At 34.8% G+C, this 23394-nt stretch overlaps 4 protein-coding genes and 1 long non-coding RNA gene across 5 annotated transcripts; 1 reads left to right on the top strand and 4 right to left on the bottom strand.

Annotated features, from left to right (window-relative positions):
* Positions 1–2621: 2621 nt before the first annotated feature.
* Positions 2622–3612, bottom strand: LOC133869898 (protein NDR1-like). Its single transcript, XM_062306992.1, has one exon. The coding sequence runs from the start codon at positions 3402–3404 to the stop codon at positions 2838–2840; it is 567 nt and encodes a 188-aa protein (XP_062162976.1). The 5' UTR covers positions 3405–3612; the 3' UTR covers positions 2622–2837.
* Positions 3613–5690: 2078 nt separating this feature from the next.
* Positions 5691–7265, top strand: LOC133869930 (uncharacterized). Its single transcript, XR_009900583.1, has 2 exons — positions 5691–5795; positions 6961–7265. It is a non-coding gene; the product is annotated as an uncharacterized LOC133869930 (long non-coding RNA).
* A 665-nt stretch (positions 7266–7930) lies between these two features.
* On the bottom strand, positions 7931–8825 carry LOC133869657 (protein NDR1-like). The gene has a single exon (XM_062306717.1). The coding sequence runs from the start codon at positions 8720–8722 to the stop codon at positions 8135–8137; it is 588 nt and encodes a 195-aa protein (XP_062162701.1). The 5' UTR covers positions 8723–8825; the 3' UTR covers positions 7931–8134.
* A 2468-nt stretch (positions 8826–11293) lies between these two features.
* On the bottom strand, positions 11294–12194 carry LOC133869502 (NDR1/HIN1-like protein 2). The gene has a single exon (XM_062306526.1). It carries the CDS (start codon positions 12092–12094, stop codon positions 11423–11425), a length of 672 nt encoding a protein of 223 aa, XP_062162510.1. The 5' UTR covers positions 12095–12194; the 3' UTR covers positions 11294–11422.
* Positions 12195–20246: 8052 nt separating this feature from the next.
* On the bottom strand, positions 20247–21753 carry LOC133868635 (peroxidase 27-like). Its single transcript, XM_062305564.1, has 4 exons — positions 21469–21753; positions 21158–21343; positions 20873–21038; positions 20247–20790 (listed from the first exon to the last, which is right to left on the bottom strand). Exons 1-4 carry the CDS (start codon positions 21691–21693, stop codon positions 20384–20386), a joined length of 984 nt encoding a protein of 327 aa, XP_062161548.1. The 5' UTR covers positions 21694–21753; the 3' UTR covers positions 20247–20383.
* Positions 21754–23394: the final 1641 nt, after the last annotated feature.

Raw genomic sequence — 23394 nt, 5'->3', positions numbered from 1 at the left:
TACTCAATGAAAGTGGCCGGAATCCTGTTGAGCAGTGACAAAATTTCATCACCAGTGATTTTTCGCCATAGATGATTTTTTGATATGAACAAAACATTTTATACCAAGACAAACGGAGCATAAGAGCAAAATGGTACCAAACTGTGCCAGACACGCAAAACAATAAAGCAATAACATATAAAAACATGTTAAATCCTATTGTCCAGGACACGGTTCCTGGGCTGATGCATTTCATTCCTATAATTTCTATTGCTCCTATGCCTATTGTCCTATAATTTCTATTGCCCAAGCCACGCAAAAGAATAAAGCAATAACATATAAAAACATAAAAACTTTAACCAAATTTGAGTCATTTGACCACCAATTGCCTAGCTACCCTCCCTTTTTTTTTTTTCTTTTTTAAGAGAGAAGGATGATTATCATTAATCAAAATAATCCGCTTGCTCCGCAAATACAATATTACAAATAGGAGAATGACATTTCTCTATCCATACATAATCTAGCATCGGTGAAATAACTAACTTTACCAAACAATGGACTACTGTATTAGCATCCCTACAAACATGTCTAACCTTCTTAGAACATAAACACACAAACAACGTTATGGATTACAGATATTTAACTTTGATTCTTAAACTTAACACCCATTAAGCAAAAAACCCCCATTAATCAAGAATTCAATACACCCAGTATAGTATTCAAATGCTAATTTACCCTAATTCAAACATATTGCAATTTGGTTTTAAATTATACTTTTTGGTCTTTCGATCTGCTCTTATTATAAAAACTATACTTGCACTGTTATTTACAAAGATTATCGCACATTCCTATTTCTAAAAACTTAAGCTTAACAAGTAAAATATTTAATTAAAATGAAAGGTAAATAACGAAAATTACTACTTACCCTAAAAATTTAAATTAATTAAAAAAAATTAATTAATCAATTAAGAAATATTACATCTCAATTAAAACTTTTTTTTTTTTTTTTAACATGTCCACGCAAGATGGAGGAGGGGGGATTCAAACTAGTGACATCCGCTTCTTAAGACGTGGTCCCCAGCTGATTGAGCTAAAACTCTTATATAAATAAATAAAGACTCTGAACACATAATTTGCCCAAATTTATGAATCGACGGTAAAAGACATGTAAAGAGGCCAGTAATATTCTTCTTTTCCTTCATTTACTTTTCAATTTTCCTAAGCTTCCACGCTGCCTCTTCAAGTTTCTCTTTTACATGGTCTGAATTTTCTTTTAGTTTTACAAATCCCAGTAGATTTGTGACGAAGTTTCTTCTGCAGTATCTTCTTCTACCATATATCAGCATATATATCAAGTATGGTGCTCTCAATCTGTTTACACATTCAATTATTCTTTTCTGTAAAAAGACGTTATTGTTCTATTCATCCAAAAAAAGACGTTATTGTTCTTAATTTTAGTCCTTCAAAAGGGCTTGGTTTACCAAAACTTTTCATGGGAGTCGCTGTTTAGATCATTTTTATGTCTGTAACTTTTTCTTTTTTTAAAAAAATAAATAAATTCTAAGCTACGTCTAACTGGAATTACATTTATTTTCATTCAAATATAGTTGATCGATGAGAGTGGATTGGGTAACTGACAAAGTGGCTCCACTGTAATTAACAGAATGGATAATTAAACTTTTGTCTACTGTAATTCTTGAGCCTAGCAACCAAATGTGCTGGCTACACAACCGGTATTAATCCACAGACCATACGCATAGATCAGGTCCCTACAATTCAGGATGCAATTTGGGTGGTGCGACCACCCTCTCAGCTCTAGTGGTGCAATTACTCTCTAAAAGGCTTAGGTGGTGGTCGCACCACTACTGAAGTTGGTGGTTGTTGAATTTGATGGTGTTGATCCGGCGGCTCCTTGTAGTCCTTGCATCATCTGGATTTTGAGCGGGGGGAGATACACAAATGTTTGGATTTTTTACTTAAAGAAAGGGTGTGGTTTAAACTTTATTTTATTTTTTATTTTTTAAAAAAGTGGCAAATAAATGTTAAATCTAAATAACGTGGCCTATTTAAGGCAATTCAAAGTGACAAACGACTTGAATTTCTCAAATTTCATGCCCTGCAATACAGGGGAATTGCAGGAAACCCCGATCACATACCCATGGTTTGACTGGGCATGGTCCAGCACACAACCACTTAGATATGATCAGGTATTCTAATAACACGTATTTTTAACTCTTCTGAGTACACCTGGGTTCAACCCGTTTCTTGCCAAAAGCACCATTGAATACATAGTAACAGTAGAAACCACATTTTTAATTCATAATTATCTCATAATGTTAATGTAGTAGTATCAACTAACCTGTAGAATATATATATATATATATATATAAACAAAGTTTAATCCAAGAATTGATTGAGATTGTCACGTTAACATTGTGAGATCTTTTTTTTTTTTTTAACAAAAAAAAGGCGGGATGGGAAACCGTGGGCCGCATGACCCGTGACTCCTGCGGGTCAAAAGGTGATCCATGGTTGTGGATCACCAAACCTCGTCATGGGTCACCAGACCCACGGTAGTGGGTTAGGATTTAACATAAAATCTTAATAGAGGCTTAACTTTGCAAAAAAAATCTACAACCCTTCTTTTATGTCTAATAAATTTGTTTGGTATCATTGTTTTGTACATATTTTGCAAATCTACTATTGAATCTATAAAATCTACATGTGGTCTTATATATTCAACGATGAATTTAAACATCTCTTATACAAATATAGACAGAGATGTTCAACATATATAATGTCTAATTATACAAAAGCATTTAATCCTGTAATCCCCAACCACAAGGGGTCAAACTTTATTACCTCCTCCATTTCTTGGAAGTATGGCGAAGCTTAATCTTCTTCTTCTTCTTGCCTAAAATCTTCCCATCCGAGCCAACTGGTAGAGGACCCTGCAACTCTAGCTTATGATGCTTACTCTTCTTCCCCCACGTCTTATATCGAATCCTAGTTAGTAAACCCACCTTCAATTCAGCTTTTGCATTCGATTTTAATGCATTGAGAAGAGATTTCCACACTCGTGGATTGCCATCCACATAATCAATTACTTGACGAGTTCTCCCTGTTCCTTGATGGAAAGAAGGTATTCTTTTCTCGCCTACTGTATCCTCCCCAAAATAAAATGTCAGAAAAATGTCATCATAGTATATTCTGGAGTCTGTGTTTGTATTCTCAATTTCAAGATTATATAAGATGGTGCCGTTTTGACCCTCCTTATTGACTAACGAGGACTGTGGGATGGAGAAGTCAACAATGGTACATTGGGGGGGTCTGGGACGCAGGATTAGCCATAGACATATGGCTAGGATACCCAAGAGGGCTACAACTTGGAGAAGCCATAGATACAAGTTCTTGGTTTCACACATTTTTTGGTGGGGAAGAGATGAGGAGGAGGGTGTGGAGAGGAATCAGAAATCATTTCGGGATTAAATGTGGTATGGAAAACAGCAAGTATTGTATGAGAAGAAAGGAGGAAAGGATGAGACTTGAATTGAAGGATGCCGATCAGCTAAGGGGAATCTCATCGGTTGATGCATGTTGCTCAAGTTTCAAGGACAGGGAATTATTCTTTTCTTCTCAGGTTCTTACTTTCTTGCTTCCTCCTAAAGCGTAATGGGCCTTCAACCGGGCCGGAAATATGATTTTTTGCCTGGGAGATTCATAACTACGTAAATAAATAAATAAATATATACATACATATAATTTCTTTATGGGTGTGCATTCTATAAAAGAGTTGTCTATAAAATCATCTTTAAATAGAAATTTCCTTTCGAAAACATAAGTTTTTTAGCTTGCTACAAACAGACACACACACACACATATATATATATATATATATATAAAGAGCTTGGCATTTCTTCGAATTATGCATGATGACGGTCTTTCATGGAATAAAATGTATTCATTATCATCTCGATGTGTTGTAAAAAGATTTAGTAAGTTCTTTCTCAATCTTTGGCAACTTTTTTCGAAAGCTACATTTAGGGTGTGAAAAAGTCATCATTGCTGGGGCTATAGCATAGAAATTCGTATTTTTATAAGGGCTATAAATTTGCTTTTGGGGATGTCTAGGACCCCCAACTATAAAGGTAGGTTTACCTCTAGCCTTGAAGGCCTCATAGTTGGCACTTGAAAGAAGCTATGTGGAAGCCAAGTACTCCTTTGTGCCTGTAGTGTATGGCACTGAAGGAACTTTAGAATCTGTAGGACCTCTCAAGCTGCCTTTCTGCGCGCAGTAATAGAGCCTGCAGTCGTTGCAGTGGACCAGTTGGTCAAAGCATCACTTACCGGCCTAAGACGCTAATTATGAAAATTCACATGCGTTGAGAGATACCAAGAAATACATGTAAAATGAAAAATCAGTTTTGGTTGATATATAGTCCAAAACAGTCGATTGTATTGACTTTATAAAGAGCTTTCCTTACATGTCAGTTATAATAGTTCCTCGATGTCAGTATGTTTAGTTACCTAAATTACAAGTATCTACCAATAACTTAAGTTTGAAATACAGAAAAATGACAAACCACACAACAAACTACAAAACAAACTGCGGACTCAATCTTAATTCTTCGCAGTGTTGATCATGTTGTTGCAGTTCAGTTTTGTCTCCCGTAGTACTTCGCATGGCTACTGTAACGGCCAAGAAAATCAATAAAGAGTTTGACATTAATAAATTATATTTATTAAATAAGATTGGACTAATAATAGATTCTAAGTGATAATATTTATATCATTGATGTATAAATGGATTTTAAGTAAAGTAATCTAATTAGGAAATAAGTATTAATAGTGGGTTAAATAACAATTAACAAATGAAAATAATGAAAATAATGAATATATATATATATATATATATATATATATATATATATATATATATATATATATATATATATTGGGCAAACCGGTCAATCCGGTCAACCTCATTTCCTCCCCTTTTTCCCATTTTGAAGAAGAAGAAGAAGTTAGATCTTTCTCATGATTTTCATAATAGCCATTAAGACTGGAGCTAGAAAAATATGTAGATTGTTAGAAATTTCATTAAATTCAAATTCTAGGGTAAAATGGTAATGGGTTTCGGATTTAAAATATGGGTTTGTTAGATCTTTCTCATGATTTTCATGATAGCCATTGAGATTGGAGCTAGAAAAATATGTAGATTGTTAGAAATTTCATTAAATTCAAATTCTAGGGTAAAATGGTAATGGGTTTCGGATTTTGGGTGATTATTATTGATTTTTGGGTTGTTTGTTAGGGCATTTCGTCCCTAGATGCTAAAATGTTGGGGTTTAAAGTTTTCATGTGATTTTAAGATTCCCATTAATTTTTAGAGCTAGAAAATAGTACGGATTGCTAAGGTTTTTGTAAATCCAAATTTAGGATTTTAAATTTTGGGCTTTTTTTGGGTGTTTAAACCCTAGATTATTATTTAGTGGATTAATCGCATTTAGAGTGTTAATTAATTCTAAGTTATCTATGGATTCCATGGAAAATTGGTATTTTTGGGTTAGGTTAATTAATTATTGGGTTAGTGGTGTTCGTATTGGTTTAGTATTTTTATATTATGGGTATGTGTTTAGAACCCTAGATATTTTATGGGTATTATTCTATAGGTATAGCTCTTAAAAATATTTAAGAGTTAAATATGAGTGTAGAGTTAGAAATGCTAATGTATTGTGTGCAATTGGGTAATGCAGCGATACTTAGCAAGGCTTAGGTAAAGGATTCTTCCATAAGCCGCAAAACTTGCAGCCAAGGTGAGTATTTTACTCATTGAGAACCTATTTTGATTTATGCAAATGAAATGCTATGTTTTGTTAAATCTCGAGCCAATGTTATTTTGATGATTATGTACGCCTGTGCTATTTTCAATATGTTAAATTGTGCTTTGTTGATTACATGTTTTGAGATGAGATTTGAGAATGATTTTGTGAGTTTTGATGATATAAATGGAAGTGTTGATTTGAGTTGTGTTTTCATGAGTTTTTGAGAAGTCGAGTTTGCATATTGTGTTGGAAAAATATAAGATGACATGATGCTATTTGTACATAGAATTAATTAAATACATGATGATTTGAGCATGAAGTATTTGTGCATATATTTGTATATAATGAGTGCGGAGCCTAAGTTGTCTCCATGCGAAAATAAAATGAGGGAGCCAAAATTGTCTCCATAATAAATTAAATGGAGTCAAAGTTGTCTCCGAAAAGAGTACTATGGGTCAAAGTTAGTCCCCTATTATGATGGCATTGCACGACATGAATTTAAAAATGTTTTATGTGATTTGCATATGTTTTTAAGTGATGTCTAATTTGGATGTACCTGTATACTTATGTCCTCCGACATAGTGGGACATATGTAAGCTTGTATGATCAAGTTAGGATGTCAAAGGTTTTAAAGGGATGTCTAAATTGGATGTACCCATATACTTATGTCCTCCGATATAGTGGGATATATGAATGCTTGTATGACCAGGTTTTGAATGTCCACGGTTTTCATGATAAACCGATACCATGTTTTGACGTGCTAGTATACTTATGTCCTCCGAAATAGTGGGATATATCTATGCTTGTATGATTGGGATATGATGTCGTGATTTTCAAAATTGGATGTGTCTGTATATTTATGTCCTCCGACATAGTAGGATATATGTATGCTTGCATGACCAAGTTGAGTTAAATGCTATATATGTACATGTGTATATCGTAGTAGACCTTCCAATTTATAGGTACCGGTGTTTACTCAATCAGCTGCACTACGTTTTAAAATAAATGCATCATGTTGATAGTAGCTGTTATTGTAAACGAATGGTATTAATTAAAATGATTGGCTCATTACGAAAACTTAGTGAGTTTTATACTGCTAAGGTGGTGAACTCATACTTTCACCTGTACGGATGTGGCTAACACCACAACCGTATAGATGTTGATGCTTTGGCTGCAGGAACCGCAGACGTCGACGACGACCCTGTGGCAAACTACTTGGGATGCTACGACTGAGGCACCACGCTGGGGTCGTAGCTGTGTCGGACTTGGATGGTCACTTTTTGTAGATGTTTTGTATATGGCTAATGTTGTCTGTGACACATATTTTGTTAGCCATTCTTTTGGGTATGTAATTAATATTTTGATAAGCCTTAAACAGATAGACTACCGTATGGCTCTTTTGTGTAATTGACAGTTGATGTTTATAGATGTGCTTTTCGCTATTTAGATATGTTATGTTTATCCGCTGCATAGAAGTTGATTTTGTATGTCAGGTACATATTATGGGTATGTATCATAGGTTGGCTCTGCGACAAGTAGTCGTGCCATTGTGATGATCCATTTATGTTTGTAAAAAAAAAAAAAAAAAAAAAAAAAGGTCGTCACAGCTACTTGCTGCTGTTGCTGGTTGTCTGCTATAATCTTAACACCCCTGCAAACCTTCAGTTTGTGTCTTAATAAACAAAACCGAGAAGCTGTATGACCCTTAGTCATGTGGAAATATACTGCAGTTGAATATCTCGAGTAGTAACCTTTACACTAATAAAAAGATAATCAATATCACTGCGCTTGATGCGGACATGAAAGACAGAAAAAACGATGATTTAACATGGTATTAGAGAAAATGTTTTGAGTTCGAACCTTGTATTCGTCATTCACCTTCCATTTTATTTAAATATTCCACGTGTTGGGCATCACTTACTAAGGAAAAGTTTGAGTTCATACATAAGAAAAGTGTTAGAATATAAATTAAATGTTTAAATTTATCTTTTTCTTTTTTCTTTCAGTTTAAACTTTTAGGATAAATAGTGATTCAATCTGTGTCAAGGGTGTGATTCTATTGGAAGTTTGGTTAGGAAAAAGCAGGGACATAAGACTTTGTTGATATAATTGTCACAGGCTTGTAGTACTCAACCAGTCCATCATCATATTTATATATATGCAGCAGCCTGCTTTTGCTAGAAGGCTAGCTCTCTGCTTTCAGAGTTGCCAAACCGACTGAACAGAGTAAAGAATAAGGAGGCATAGAAGAAATTAAAGTATACTACAATTAGGAAAAAGAAGCAAGAAAATCAAGTTCGAGTCCCTCAAAACAAACCTTAACTAATATTTTATTTTAGCTTTATATTCTTCTCTCCTGAAATCCTCCCATCAGAACCAAGCGGCACATGAGCTTGATTATATATCCGGTGATGCTTTGTCGTGTAACTGAATATCTTATATTTGACAACATTTTCCAAGCAAACCCTCAACCCTGTTGTCGCATTGGTAACTCTTTTCCCCAACTGTTGGTCAGCATTCACAAGCACTTCATATATTGTGGTCTTTTTGTGGCCTTGGTAGAAACCCGGCAGGGAGCTGGAGCCGATGACAGCATTGCTGTAATATAAGGTTATGTTGATGTTATTGTAGAAGATGCCCATCTTTTTGTTGGGGTTTGAGAATTTGAGATTCAAGATAGTAGAGGTGTTTCGGCCGGGAAGTGATGTAGAATTCCGACCATCTAAGGTTGGAACATATGCGCCGGTGATGATATAAATGGGACTCTTTGGAGTTAGACATAGCCATATTACCACCGAGGAACTTCCTATCACGATTGCAACTTGGAGAAGCCATAAACACAAACAAGGTTTAGCTTCTTCACGGGTTCTAAGAAGAATAGGAAATTCAGATTCAGAGGGATTTTCGAGATCAGACATGTTGGGAAGTTGCAATCTTCGAGGAATTGTTCATCGAACATAACTGTACGTGGGATTATATATAGAGAGGCTGCTTCAGGAAAGAATTTCTTTAACCTTTTTAAGACACTTTACTGGCGGGTAATTGGTGGAATTGTAAAACCTTTTAAGGCCACCATAAAGTTCAGAGACTGGCGGCATATAATTATGTATGTTAGTTTTACTTCTTCATGAAGGACAAGATTTCTTATTACGCAAGTAACTCAAGATTTCTTAATCATATATCATATTTAAAAGTTACAGTGAAGAAGCTTTTAGTGCAGAGCCTGGAACATGAAAAGCATACCAAAGAAAGATAAAAAAAAAAAAAGAAAAGTACACGTATTCCTTAAATTACCACTCAATTGTTAATGTATTTCTAAAATATTAATTATGTCAATGTTTCTTTTAAACTACCAAAAAATATTAATGTCTGCCAAAACCAATAAAAAGACAAAATGACCCTAAATTTTTTTCAATGTCGTTATAAATTCGAAAAAAAAACTAAAAATTATATAAAAATTGAAAAAAAGGGTTTTTTAATTGTCTTCTTTTTATTTTTTATTATTTTTTTTTTAAAAAAAATTGTTTTATTTTTAGATATTTTTTAATATTTTTTAGGTTTTTTATAAATTTATAAATTTTATTTTTGTCATTGAGGGACATTGACATTTTTTTTCGTATTTTAGGAAAATATTGACATAATTGATAGTTTAGGAGAACATTGACATATAATTTGAAGAGAATATATATACTTTTTCCAAAATAAAAAGAATATCACTTAGCCTTATCTTCTCCTTTAAATAGCGCTTTAAAGTAGTACTCATTCTTGAATCTTGATCAGGCCAATATAGGGTACAGCTTTAGGGGTTACGTTTCTTCACAATGAGGTTTTAGTCTTTTAGACCTTACTCCCAATATGTTGGTACGTACTTTCAGTACTAGAAATGTTTTCCATAGAGAAAGAGAATTAAATCGAAAAAAAATATATATATATATATATTATTATAAAAAATTAAAATTGGTCGAATTTTATGGCCTGCATAACCCAATTATTGCACCCGCGATTAATTGTCTGTTGGTGTTACTTCTTCACAAAGGACAAGTTTTCTTAATACCCAAGTAGTCTAGAGTCTAGATATATACCATTTAATCATATTTACAAAGTTACAATGAAGAAGATTTTTAGTGCACAGCATATATGGATGGAACATGAAAAGCATATGAAAGAAAAATAAAAAGAATAGCCTTTTTAATTAAGTACTCATTCTTCGTCAGCTATGACTGTGTTTCAATTCAGCTACCAAAAACCTTTTGCAATGAGATCAATTCGGATGCATAGATTTTGGTGGGGGTAAGTACGTACGTGACCAAAAAGAAAAAGGAAGAAAAATTCACTGGATATACAAACGGTGAAATCGATCTCATTACTACACGTATATACCACAAAAGAATTTGTATACAACTATATATATACCATACACAATTACACGTATGAAAATGTGACAATAAGACTAGAGCATCGCTCAAACCAACCCTTAAAAAGATTGTACACCAAGTTAAGCAATCATACTCTGGATTATATTGTTGCGATTCTAAAGCTTAATAGTTTAACTAAAACAGTATTTAATAATCTAAAGGCTTTTGAATCAATAGTCGGGACCTTAATAATTGGTGTATGTTAGAGCAAACATCACGTCACGGGTTTAAGTCACAGAAGAGAAAGAGAGGGATACCATCGGATCAATGCCCAATACAATGGGCTGCTGACGTTGAATTTGAAAGAGTGGTGGAATGTTACAATCTTAAAGATTAATGCCTCGTTTGTTTTACGGAATGAGTATTCCATTAAAAAAATAATTAATTATTACTGAGAAGAAATAAGTGTGGAATGAAATAGTTATTCACATTATTTAGTTTGGTGACAAAATATATGTTCTAATTGGAATTGAATCGAAATTACTAAAATAAAACCCCACATGATTTATTTTATTCTAAACTAGTATTTAAAAAAAAAAAAATTAATTGTTATGGGTGACCTCGAGGTGGTCCTGTGGTGGCCAAGGCCACCCCCAAATTCAGTAAGGGTGACCACCCTAAATTCGATGCTCTATTTTTTTTAAGGGTTAGAAGGGTTAAAATAAATAAATAAAATAGTCTTTTCAAAAAATGTTTTTTATTACTTAAGTAATAGATATTCCGATCCTCTCATTGAAAATGTCCCTTCTCCCTCGCTAGCAACTAAAAGAATGGGTATTCCATCAGAATAGTCATTCTATTTTATGGGTCTATTTTGCAAATCAAATGGGCTCAAGTGTTTAATCAAATTAGTATCCAACAATTATAATTTTTTTTATTTTTTAGAATCAATCGAGAGCCTGAGATGCGGCGGTTTACCCTGTGGGGAATGTCCATAGATCCTATATTTATATTAAGAAGAAATTATGTAACGAATGAGATTCTTATCTATACAAATGGTACTTTTCTTTTGCCAAGTAACAATTATAAGATTTTTGAATCAATAGTGAAGCCCTTAACAATTACAAATCAAATATAATCCAATAATTAAAACAAAAAGAAACTTAAGAATTACAATTAGGGAAACAATTTGAAAAAAAAAAAAAAAAAAAAAAGGGATGCATGTAACCCGTGTAAAATCAACATACCACATTCGCATACACATCAAGTGAAATAAACGGGGCATCTCTTTTCTTTAAAAAGTGGCAAGATCGCACCGTCAGGGCCCACCGAAACATCACAATTGGCATGGGCCCGATGGTCCTTGGTGTTCCAGATTTTGATCTTAAATCGAATGGTCGAGCTTATTTCTAGACGAAACGCCACCGTCCCAACTGCACGATCATTCATGAACTCTGTCCAACGCTTGCTATTCACCGTTAGCGCTTTCCCACTCAGTACATCTGCCACCACAGTAGTATTCTTCGGCTCCTGATAAAACGGATACAGTAACTGCTTTGACCCGACCTGCTGATCCCTATAATAAAGCGACCCGCCCATAGCATCATAGTAAATCCCAATTTTTTGGTTCGAGTTCCGGATCGTCACATTAAATGTTATCTGGGCATTCTCAAAGCCGGTTGCTTCGCCGAAACCCGGAATCGAAAAATCATGGATATGAAATCTTGGGCGGTGTGGGCGGAAACTAAGCCACAGAATGAAAGCAACAATACCAACAAGAACCAGAACACTCAAGAAAATGCCACATATCGACTTGCAGATCCGGGTTGTGAGGCTTTCACGGACCCGGTGAGCAATTTCACGGGCGGTTTTGTGGCGTTTTAGGGGTCGAGGCCCCGTGGTTGACTGGACGGGTAACCGGTCGGAGCTGTACATTATTTTTTCCGGCAAAGAAATCTGAATATTTTTCCTGGGAGATGTTGATGAACAGCGGTGTCTACTGGGGGTGTTTATGTAGGAAGGTGGCGGAAAAAAGCAAGCGGTTACCATGATGGGAGAGTTTTGGAATATAATTGGTTCTTTTGCATGGAGAAAGGAAGGAATAACCATTTTCTTTTTTCTTTTCTTTAACTACGAGAAATAAGGTATAAAGGTTTTAGGTTCCCTACGGTGTGTGGAAAGTATATACTATATAGACGATCGAGGTTCAAGAATATGGTTTCTTCCAATGTTAGCGCAGTACTTTATACGTTCTCTTCTCTTTTCTTTTCTTTTCTTTTCTTTTTCTTTTATTTGGGAAAAAAAATATATATATTTCTCATCCGAGCATAAGTATGACTTAAAAGATAACTAATACTAATAGAATTGAGAATTTTCATTTCGACCTTAATACATGCCGAATCACTGAGAATTTTTTTGGAAATAATTGTACCATTGATCTTTGGGGTTAGGCTAAATTACAAATCACTTCCTATGATACAAAAAGTTTATGGAGGGTCTCTGTGGTAAACTATAATTACGAGTCACTCTCTGAACTCGTTTCCGTCCACCAAGTTAACAGATTCCGTTAGTTTGCCACGTCATACCCAATAAAAAATCGACACGTGTCTATTACAATAAAAAATATATAAATAAATAAAACTTAAAAATTAATTTATTTTTTTTATAAAAATAGAAATTAGCAAAGGGGTAGTTGCCGTGAGTAGCTCGGCCACGTCTGGGGGGGTGATGCATGGCCTCCCCTAGGCCTGGGGTGGCAACGTGTCGATTTCTTGTTAGATATGACGTGACAAATTAATAGGTATTTCTTCATTGTATGTATTAAACTCTAATAAATATTTTGTGCTATATAAGAAACGGGTTTAGGGTTTTATCAAAACGCAATATCACTGAATTTATTAGGCTTATTATATATGTTAAATCATGAATTATTCTAGAAGTTTTAAGTTGATATGAAAGTATAAATTTAATTAATATTTTAATATATTTATTGTAATTTTGGTGAACTTACACTACCAAAAAAAAAAAAAAAAGGTATTTAGAGATGTTTTAAGCCCTTAAAACAGGCTCTAAAAATTTTGCGCCCTTTTTTTTTTAACCGTTAAATTTTGCGCCCTTTTTTTTTTAACCGTTTTGAGAACGGGTGAACACATCAAGTATTAAAAACCCAAATTGAGCCGTTTTTACCTAAAACGACTCTAAATTGAGCGCTTTTGTAAAACAGCTCTAACCAATTAGAGCCGTTTTTTTTTTTTAACAAAAAATATATATATGCTCAAAACAGTTAGAGCTGCTTTAGAAAAATGATTCAAAAATTAGAGTCGTTTTAAGGACCTTAAAACGGCTCTAAATAAATAAATAAAAAATTTGAGTCATTTTAGGGTACCTAAAACAACTCTAAATTAAAAAAAAAAAAAAAAAAGAAAAAAAAAAAAAAAAGAGACTTGCAGAGCAGCGTTTGATTACCTAGAAAACTAAAATCCACCATTTATTCTTTTCTTTTCCTCATTTTCCGAACAACCAAACAGATTATAACCTCTGATTTCTCAAACACAATTCACGGCCTAAAGAAAACAAAAAGAAATAAATCTTTTTTTTTTTTTTTTTTATATGAATGAATATGGTTTGCTGCAACTATGGCTAAATGAATCATAATCAGGAGAAAAAAAAAAAATATTCTATCACATTACTGCAACAACAAAGCAGTAGACAACACAAAACACAAAAACCTTTACAACAGAAACATCTAATACTGCAACAACAAAGCAACAAAAATAGAAAACTAAACAAAACAACAAATACCTCATTGATGCTTTCAACAGGCTTCCATTAAATTCAATCACAATATCACTTGGACAGATCCAGCACGATCAGCAAGAGATCCAAGAGTTACCTAGTTAAAAAATGGGAAAACCATAAAAAATTAGCAACATACATTTTTTTTTCAAGAGACCCAGTTGAGACCCACGTTGACAGTGGTCGGAAGAAGAAGAAAATGAAAGAAGAAAGAAATGGAGAAAGGAAGATGATGGAGAGTTATGGAGACATGACAGTGACAATCAAAGAGAGAGAGAGAGAGAGAGAGTAAAGAAAGAGATATAGATATTTTATGGGTAAGTGAAAGGAAAAAAAAATTCAAAAAGTTGAATTTTTTTTTAATGTGCACGCAAGACACGAAAATTTCATGTCCCGCCTAAAATTTAGAGTCGTTTTCTTTCAAAACAGCTCCAATCACTTATTTTTATTTTTAATTAATTTTTTGATAACTAAGCATATAATATACTAGCAAATTAAATATAGTATTACATATTAATTATAGGGAAAAGTACACATAAAAAATATTTTAAAAAAAATTAAAAATTAAAGAAAAAGGAAAAAACAAATTTTTGTTTAAAAAAAAACTGAAAATTATAAAATAATAATAATAATAATAATAATAATAATAATAATAATAATAATAATAATAATAATAATAATAATAATAATAATAATAATAATAATAATACTAAACAAAAGAAAAGAAAAAAAAATTAAATGTGATTGATCGTGGTACGATCAGTGTGATCGGTCGTGGTACGATCAATGTGATCGGTCGTGGTACAATCAATGTGATCAGCTGTGGTACAATCTATGTGATCGATTGTGATACGATCTATGTGATCGGTCATGGCATGATCAATGTGATTGATCGTTGTACGATCTATGTGATGAAACATTGTACGATCATGTGATCGATTGTGGTACAATCTATGTGATTGATCGTGGTACAATCAATGTGATCAGTCGTTGTACGATCTATGTGAATCGCTTGTGGTACGATCTATGTGATGGAACGTGGTACGATCATAGTATGATCTATCGTGGTACAATCAATGTGATCGGTCGTGATACGATCAATGTGATGGAACGTGGTACGATCTATGTAATGGAACATGGTACGATCATGTGATCGATCTTGGTGTAATGTATGTGATCATTCGTGGTACGATCTATGATCGATCGTGGTATGATCTAAGTGATGGAATGTGGTACAATCATGTGATCAATCGTGGTATGATCTATGTGATCAATTGTGGTACGATCAATGTAAGACCTTTTTTTCTTCTTCTTCTTTTTCTTTTTTTTTTTTTTCTTTTTTTTTCTTTTTTTTTTTTTTAAAATGGCTGCAATTAAAGCCGTTTTGATCAAAATGACTTCATTTCGAACTATTTTGTTAAAACAACTCAAATTCGAGCCGCTTTAAAAACAGCTCTAATTTGAGCCGCTTTTCGAAAATGGCTCAAATTAGCGAAAAGCAACTCAAATTAGAGTCGTTTAAAAAAAATTTAAAAAAAAAAAAAGCACCTCTAATTAGAGCCCCTTTTGTTAAAACGGCTTAAACTAATTTGATCTGTTATAACGAAAACGACTCCATTCGAAGCCATTTTTATTAAAACGGCTCAAAAAGCTTTTTTTTTTTTTGTAGTGTTATAGAGAGACTCATACCTTTCAAGCTAGACTACCAGCACGTATCACTATGGAGTGCTTGAAGAAGAAGTTATAGCATATCAATTGGATCACAGCTAGAGTACATAACTTATATAGGCAAATGATATTTATATACACTTTTTTTTTTGTATATATTTAATATACATACCTATATCTAATGTAAGACACACACCAAATACGAGTATATATAAAATGTGTACAAATAACTCATTTCACTCATATAACCAATTTACTTGATCGCAAAATAGCATCAGATTAAGCCTAATGTGTTGTGTAGGAAATTCCATATAAGGCCATAAGTCAGTGTCGAGCTAGAGTCTTAGATTTAGGGCTTGGGCTTGGGCTTGGGCTGTAAGTCTTAACCAGATTGGATCTTGTGCTGACAAAGTTTAAACCCTGTTCATGGTGTTTTGGGTCAAGTGACCTAATAAAAGTATCTATGCTACAACGTTATATATATAGACAAAATATAACTATTAGAATCACGTTATCCACAAAAAGGGCAAAAAAAAAAAAAAAAAAAAAAAAGGGGGAGGTTATATACAAATTTTGATCCAAATGGTTTACCACTTATCAAAAAGTTCCCTAGGTTTTCAAAAATGATAAATTTAGTCCATGCGATTTTCCACTTTTATTAAAATAATTAATGTCTCCATCTGTTTATTGTCAAAAAAAACTAACGGAAATTTTCTCACATTTACCAAAAGTCACATAAAACCTATAAAACATTGTCACGTATACATTTTTGTCATATCAATATATCCCTTGAAACAAAACAAAAAGGAAAAACAAAAAATGAAGGGGCAACTATGGGACAAAATCCCCCTTCGAAGGTGGTTCATGAGTGACCTACACCTAGTAGAAGTGGATGTGGGGGGTAGGAGAGTATCTTGTGACGCATCATCTTCCATGCAGAGGTGGGTCACGGATCAGGATCCCCTCAAATTCTTTGCCCGAATTTGATACAATTCGGGTAGGTTGTTGTGAGTAAGCATTTATGAAATTCACCTGACCGGATAAGCAGTTGGGCAGCCCAACTTTTATTTGGTCAGGTAGGTCTCATAAATGCTCACTCACAACTACCTGCCCGAATTGTATCAAATTCGGACAAAGAATTTGAGGGGATCTTAATTCGTGGGTCACAGGGACTGCCCCATCTTGGCGACTACCAAGGCGATGGGGTATTCCCCCCGTGACCCACCCTACTGACCCTAGCATCCACGTTTGTAGGGTTGGGGGGGTCCCCCGCAACCCACCCGAGCTTGAGAGAGAATGGGTCAACCCCCGCGACCACCTTTGCATGGTCAAGGTCCCCGTAAGCTACTTTCGAGAGGATGGGGTACTGGGTTGTCGGAAAACACCTCTACAACGTGTAGAGTGGATTTTACCCCCTCCACCACACCCTTCTTTTTCCTTTCTTTTTCTTTTCTTTTTTTTTTTTTTTTTTTTTTTTTTTTTTTTTTTTTTCTTTTTCTCATTTGTTTTAAGGATATATATACTGATGTGGCAAATATGTATACATGGCAAAATTTTATAACCTGGCCTTTTCTATACATGCCAAAAATTCTTTTAATTTTTTTGACGTTAAATAGATGGAATTAATGATCATTTTGATAAACATGAAAATCATGTGAACCAAATTTATCACTGAACATTTTGATTTTGATGAAGTGATAAGCCACAATGATCAATTTTGTATTTAATAATAATAATAAAAAAATTGGAACAATTTTTTTTTTAATAGGTGAGAAAGTTCACAAATTACAAAAAGGACAGAATATATATAGCTGAAAAGGAAATACAAAGGGCCTAACAAATACCGGAGGCCACAAAAAATAACTACCAAGGATGATCCTTTATTTCCAATATCTATGGGTAAATCCAGCAGGGAAAACAAATCTTTGAGAAAGCTATCAGTTGAGCAATGTTGTGTGTACGAAAGTTTGCATTTTTATTAATCTTAGTGCTGTTCAGCTGTTAAAAGTACTGAGTAAACCAAGAGTATCAAGCAACAAAGAGAGCAATTCTCCAATCCTTAGTCAGGTGGGGTTTCTTGAGACTAAAGATAAAAGGCAAAAGAATCTCCTTCAAAAGGAGAATATGTTAGCTCTCCTTCAATTGGGGTTGGTCATATTGCAAACCCAATGTAACTGTAGTAAAGAGAATAGATCACTACAAACAAAAACCAAAAAAAAAAAAAAAAAACCCAAAATTCTAGACGGTTTAAAGCCATCCGGAATAAAAAGTCGCAAAATTGATTTCTGGACGGTTTGCCCTTCTTCTTTTCTTTTCTTTTATTTTTTTATTTTTTTATTTTTTTATTTTTTGTTTCAATGTATTTTTTTTAATATATATTAATATTATTAATTAATATATATTTTTTTAATTATTTATTTTTTTTCCAGAAGTGTTAAGACAATTATGTTTTTCTCCTTATGAGGCTCGAGCAAAACCCCCATGCCGTCGTAGTTGCAACAGATCGGGCTTGGTCGGGTCGACAACAAAGAGGACGACGTCGAGGCTTTGCAGAGGCTTCACGACTCAGTTCCTGAGGCTTCGTTCAATTTCAATGGCAGCGAGTTTCAAAGGCTTCGCGGCTCAGTTTGATTTCAAGCTTGGCGGAGGGGGATGATGGGGAGTCATCGTCGGAGATGTCTGTCCGGCAGCCCGCAGTCTCAGATTGGAGGTGTGGAAGCGGTGGTGGTAGTGGACACGCTCATCTTCGTCTCTCTTGGCGGATCGGACCTCCTCATCTTCGTCTCTCTTGGCCGATGGTTGTAGTGGACACGCTCTCGCTCAAGCTATAGACCTTGGAGACATCGTTGTCAATGGCAGCATTGATGGGCGAGTGAAACTTGTCGTCGTCGATCTAGCTACCTCCGGCCATGGCCATATTCCTTTTTATTTATTTTGGCTAGGAAAGTTTTTGGCTGTAAAAAAAATGGACGGTTGTGATTTTGACTGGGAAAAAAATCGAATGGATGTGGTGAAATTTGGAGGCATCACGCGGATTGATAACATGGCATGGGAAAAAATATTTTCAGACGGTTTCTTTTATGGAACTTAAATTTTATGGACGGTTTGGTAAAAATCGTCCATAAAATTCTCTGTGAATAACATTTACAGACGGTTTTGGAAAAAACCGTCTAGAATTTTATGGAGGTTTAATCAAACCGTCCATAATAAATTTTTTACAAACGGTTTCAGAAAAACCGTCTGCAAATTTTGTTTTCTAGACGGTTTTAAAAACTGTACATAAATGCCCCTTCTTTTTTTTTTCTTTTTTCTTTTTGTAATGGATCCATTTGAGAATGTGCTAAAGGCAGCCAAGGCTGAGAAGAAGCTTCTCATGGCTGCATCAAAATTGGATTTTGAAGTAACCCATGAGGGAGGGCAGCAGGGAGTGTGGCTTAGGTTCGAGAAATTTCCAGCCTTTGAGGTACGTGAAAGTGTGAAACCTTAATCACATAACAAGCAAGTTGTAAAAACAGGACAAGTGGGTTGCCGTAGGTAATGGGTTTTGTTGTGTTTAGCATTTCTTTTGCTTGCCAGCATGTTTTGAACGTCGATTGCGGGGATCATATATATATCTAACAAACTTCTTGAAACAGCATTTGACTTTAATTAGCTAGGCATGTGCTTTTCTCATTCACAAAAAAAATAAAGACCAGTCTTCGCATCAGTGAAAGAAATGATTCTTAAAGCATAGTCTATGATTAAGTTTATGACAGCTAGCTGCATGGATCAAATTGAACCTGCAAAAATTATGCTGACTTCATGGCGGACAATCATCCAGCTATCTTAAATTAACATGAAACAGATATGACAGTCATTAATTAAGTTCAGTTTGATTGGCTGTGCAAATCCCTGCTGTAAATTCCGTAGGAAAAAAAATTGAAGTTGTTTTTGGGGAGCTCTTGTTTAGGTGCCCCTGTTTCTTGGGTTGGTCCGGTTTTTCTTGGGTTCTGCTATCAAATTGAACCTGCAAGTTATGCCCCTGACCCCTGTTGATCAATATTTGTTCTGCCTTTGTTACATGCCACATTTTTAATAAGAAGTATTTTTTAAGTTGTTTAACTTTAAAGTTCTAGGAAACTGATTCGGCTGTTCGGGTAAGGACCCTCAATTTGTTGGATCAGGATCCTCTCAAATTATTTGTCTGAATTTTGAAAAAATACTTATAGGACATTCTGATTGAAGGAGTAGTTGGACAACTAAATTTTTATTTGGTTAAGTAGGTCTCATAAGTGATATCTCGTAATCACATGTTCGAATTCTCTTAAATTCAGACACATAATTTGAGAGGAATCCAATCCCTATTTTTTGGGCTGAAAATTGTAAAGGATTTTGTCCATTCAAAAAAACAAAAACATTCACATTAAAAAGAATTAAGATTCTCGCAAATTATTAGTCTCACTTTGATAAAATTCGGGCAAGTGATTGTAACGTATAGAACCTATTTGACCAAATAAAAATTAGACTGTCCAACCACTTATTAGGTCAAATGAGTCTCATATGTAGTATCTTCCGATCTCCGGCCTGAATTATTTGAAACGGTAGAACCGGATCCCATTAGAAGCGCAATTTGAAGACTTCAAACTAATTAATCAGACATTTATTCAGAATAAATGGAGTCTGAGCAAACAGTGACTAAAACAAGTTTAGTCAAAGGAACAACCATGACGAAGTGGGAATCTTCTTGCCGTACGTTCTGCTCGCAGGTTTCCCGGTCCTTAATTAGTTAACCCTGCTGCATTGTTTCCTGATTTCACCATCCTTGCCGGTGAGAACTCCAATCCGACCCATGTTCACCATTGATACCCCAAAGTCAGAAAAGAAAGTAGATCCTCGAGTAGTGGCTTGGAGTTTCACGTATGCTTTTGTCTCGGCATCGTCAAGGAGAGCTGCATCTGATTGGAACAGACCCCTTCTCTTTGCCACAAGAGTGTAGTAGCCATCATCGAATGTCTTGAAGCTTCCTGGATCCATTTCTACGAATGTTGTTTGATCACCCGCCTTGCATTTCATCTTCAATTTTGTAATATAGTTTGGATCCAATGTGGGGTCTGTATCACCCTTTCCCGTGAAGTTGTAAAGACGATTACTGAAACCGCCGCAGTGACCAATACCAATTGTGTGTCCACCTGAAGTAAATTAAGTAAAAATGTGATTAATTATCAGTTATTTCATAGGCTTAATTAATTAAACTACTTTAAGGTGCAGTACCTGATAGGACTACCAGGTCCTTTACGCTTAGACCCTTTCGTTGAAAATCACTTTTCAATGTGCTAATGTTAGCAGTTGGTGGAATTAGATTTTGTAAGGCCTCTGTTATGTTTGAAACCCTTCCATCTCTTCGCCCTGTTTCGACTTCCCAGAATGGTCCCTTTGGCTGACATGAGGATATCATAAATTTCATCTAATTATTATCTTATAAGAAACACTAATTTATGTATGAAAATGATCGAGAAAGAGGGGATTTTTCTTCTTTTTTTCTTTTTTTTTCTTTACCGTAGCAACCACGTCCCTAGCTACTATAGCTAAGATGTCGGCGCATGAAACCACATCAGGACATGCCTTTTCTAGTGCAGACTTTATTTTATCGATAATTTGAAATCCCCGAAGGGTTTGATTTGGAACTGCATTTTTTTCAGCTTGATTAGTTGAAGAATTCAACAGCACTGAGCCCTCACAACCCTGCAAATTAATTAACAAAGCCAGTGAGTTGAAAAAGATCGAAATGCTAGTCTACAAAATTACATTTGTTGAAAATGAGACAATATTATTGATCGATCATGATCAGTTATATATATTATACGTACCCTAACGAAACAATCATGAAAATGCATCCTCAACAAAGGGGCAGCTAGTGTGGGCGCTTTTGACATCGTTTGAACTATAACCTTCTTAACTATGGCCTCGGCTTCTGGACATGTATTTGCATAAAACCCTACTTTCAGCCCCTGCCCATTTGCCGGATGAAGGACAACAAGAACAAACATGATCAACTGGAGAAACAAAAACGAGAAAAGCTTTGAGGTAGCCATAGCAGTAGAGCACAAGGAGAAGCTCTGAGTACTGGGATTTTATACTGAACGTCCCAAACCCAGTGATATTTTATAGAAAGGCTGTCAGCACATGCACTTCGATTTGCTCTTCGATCAATACGTTGAGATGTACGTAAACTTAAAGCATGTTCGATCTACAAATTAAAAATTAATGGAAGCTAGGAATCAAGTGCATTAATTAATTATAAAAGAGATTTATGATTGGTTTTCATCTAATCCAGTTGTTGGATCCCCAAAATAAATGATTATATACTATTGAATCATTGTTTAATAGACACAACTCGATCATCATGCATGATCGATGGTTCTCTTAATTAATTCGATCGTTAGAACGAATATCGATGGATCCCTAGTTGACCTTAATTGCTATAACAACGCATACGTCCTAAGGATGCTTGCGTGTGTTAGCTCAACTGATTCATTTTTTAAACTACGTTTACATTTAGAAAGCCCAAATTACAGCCGCGCGACAGTATGCATGCTCCTGGCTGATTCTCTTAATTTCCAAGTCAAGAGAATCTTAGTTTGATCTATTTGTTTCGGCTAAAATATTTTATGTCGAAAAATGTTTTGAGTAATTAACAAAAAATATTTTGAGATAAATTATTTTTGTTATTTTCAGTTATTGGCACATACGGAAAATCAAAAATATTTTTTATATTTTCATTCAATCATATTAACCTATAAAAATCAATTTTTATTCACAACATAAAAATATTAATATAAAAAAATGATCAAATAATATGAGTTTCGACGATGGTATGGTGGAAGCCCGGTAGTGGTCCAGTACTGATGATCCAGCGATGGCCCGATAGTGGTTCGACTGTTGCTCGGTAGTGGTCTGGCATTGGCCTAGTGGTGGTTCGGGGGTGGCTCGGTGGAGTAGTACGGCAATTTGAGAAAGAAAAATTCAAACTTGAAAAATAATTTACAAAATTTAAAAATTGAAATCATTTTCCAAAACTAAAGAAGCTTTTTTTGTCGAACTAAAAATATTTTTAACTTGATTATTATTTTCGGTCGCACCAAATACTCAACAAAAAAAAGGAAAGCATTTTTTAAAAAATATTTTATGCCGAAACAAACAAAGGCTTTGTATTTTGAGGGAATAAAATCATGATATTCATTTCACTCACTTTACGATCAAGATTTTGTTTTATTGCATTAATTCGTGTATTTTGGGAAATTATCCCGACCTGTCGAATGGGCTGAGATTCATATCAATCGAGCCCAGCAGCAAACCACAGGAATCAGATCCATTGGGCCCGTCAATGGCAAGGCCCAATGGATTCATAATGATCTTCTACCAAGTCCACCTCATCCAAAGTCGGTAAAACACCAACTCCCCAATTATTGTGGCACTCACCCCACGATCCAAAGTCGGTTATATAACCAACCCTCCGATCATCACAGAAGGTACTCCACAATCCAAAGTCAGTTATAGACCGACCCCACGATCATCGTGATCCATGTACCATGATCCCACGATTCGGATTGTCGACAAATGCTCCAAGCCCGACACGTGACCACATGAAAAAAAGGGATTACTCTAACCACTCTACCTATAAATGCATCACTGATACACAGGTATGAGAGAGATTGCTCTCTGTGATTCCAAAAATATATACACTTGAGAAGATACTGACTTAAGCATCGGAGTGAGATTGTCGAGTTCTTCCA

This window comes from Alnus glutinosa, chromosome 5 (genome assembly GCF_958979055.1).
Source record: "Alnus glutinosa chromosome 5, dhAlnGlut1.1, whole genome shotgun sequence".
In the NCBI taxonomy this organism is placed as follows: Eukaryota; Viridiplantae; Streptophyta; class Magnoliopsida; order Fagales; family Betulaceae; genus Alnus; species Alnus glutinosa.
This window is presented reverse-complemented; position numbering and strand designations above follow the sequence as displayed.

Coding starts and splice junctions, on each gene's coding strand:
- LOC133869898 (XM_062306992.1), bottom strand. CDS start 3,404: ATGTGTGAAACCAAGAACTTGTATCTATGGCTTCTCCAAGTTGTAGCC.
- LOC133868635 (XM_062305564.1), bottom strand. CDS start 21,693: ATGGCTACCTCAAAGCTTTTCTCGTTTTTGTTTCTCCAGTTGATCATG. Junction 21,039..21,157: donor CTAGGGACGTGGTTGCTACG/GTAAAGAAAAAA, acceptor TCCTCATGTCAG/CCAAAGGGACCATTCTGGGA. Junction 20,791..20,872: donor GGACCTGGTAGTCCTATCAG/GTACTGCACCTT, acceptor AATTTACTTCAG/GTGGACACACAATTGGTATT.
- LOC133869502 (XM_062306526.1), bottom strand. CDS start 12,094: ATGTACAGCTCCGACCGGTTACCCGTCCAGTCAACCACGGGGCCTCGA.
- LOC133869657 (XM_062306717.1), bottom strand. CDS start 8,722: ATGTCTGATCTCGAAAATCCCTCTGAATCTGAATTTCCTATTCTTCTT.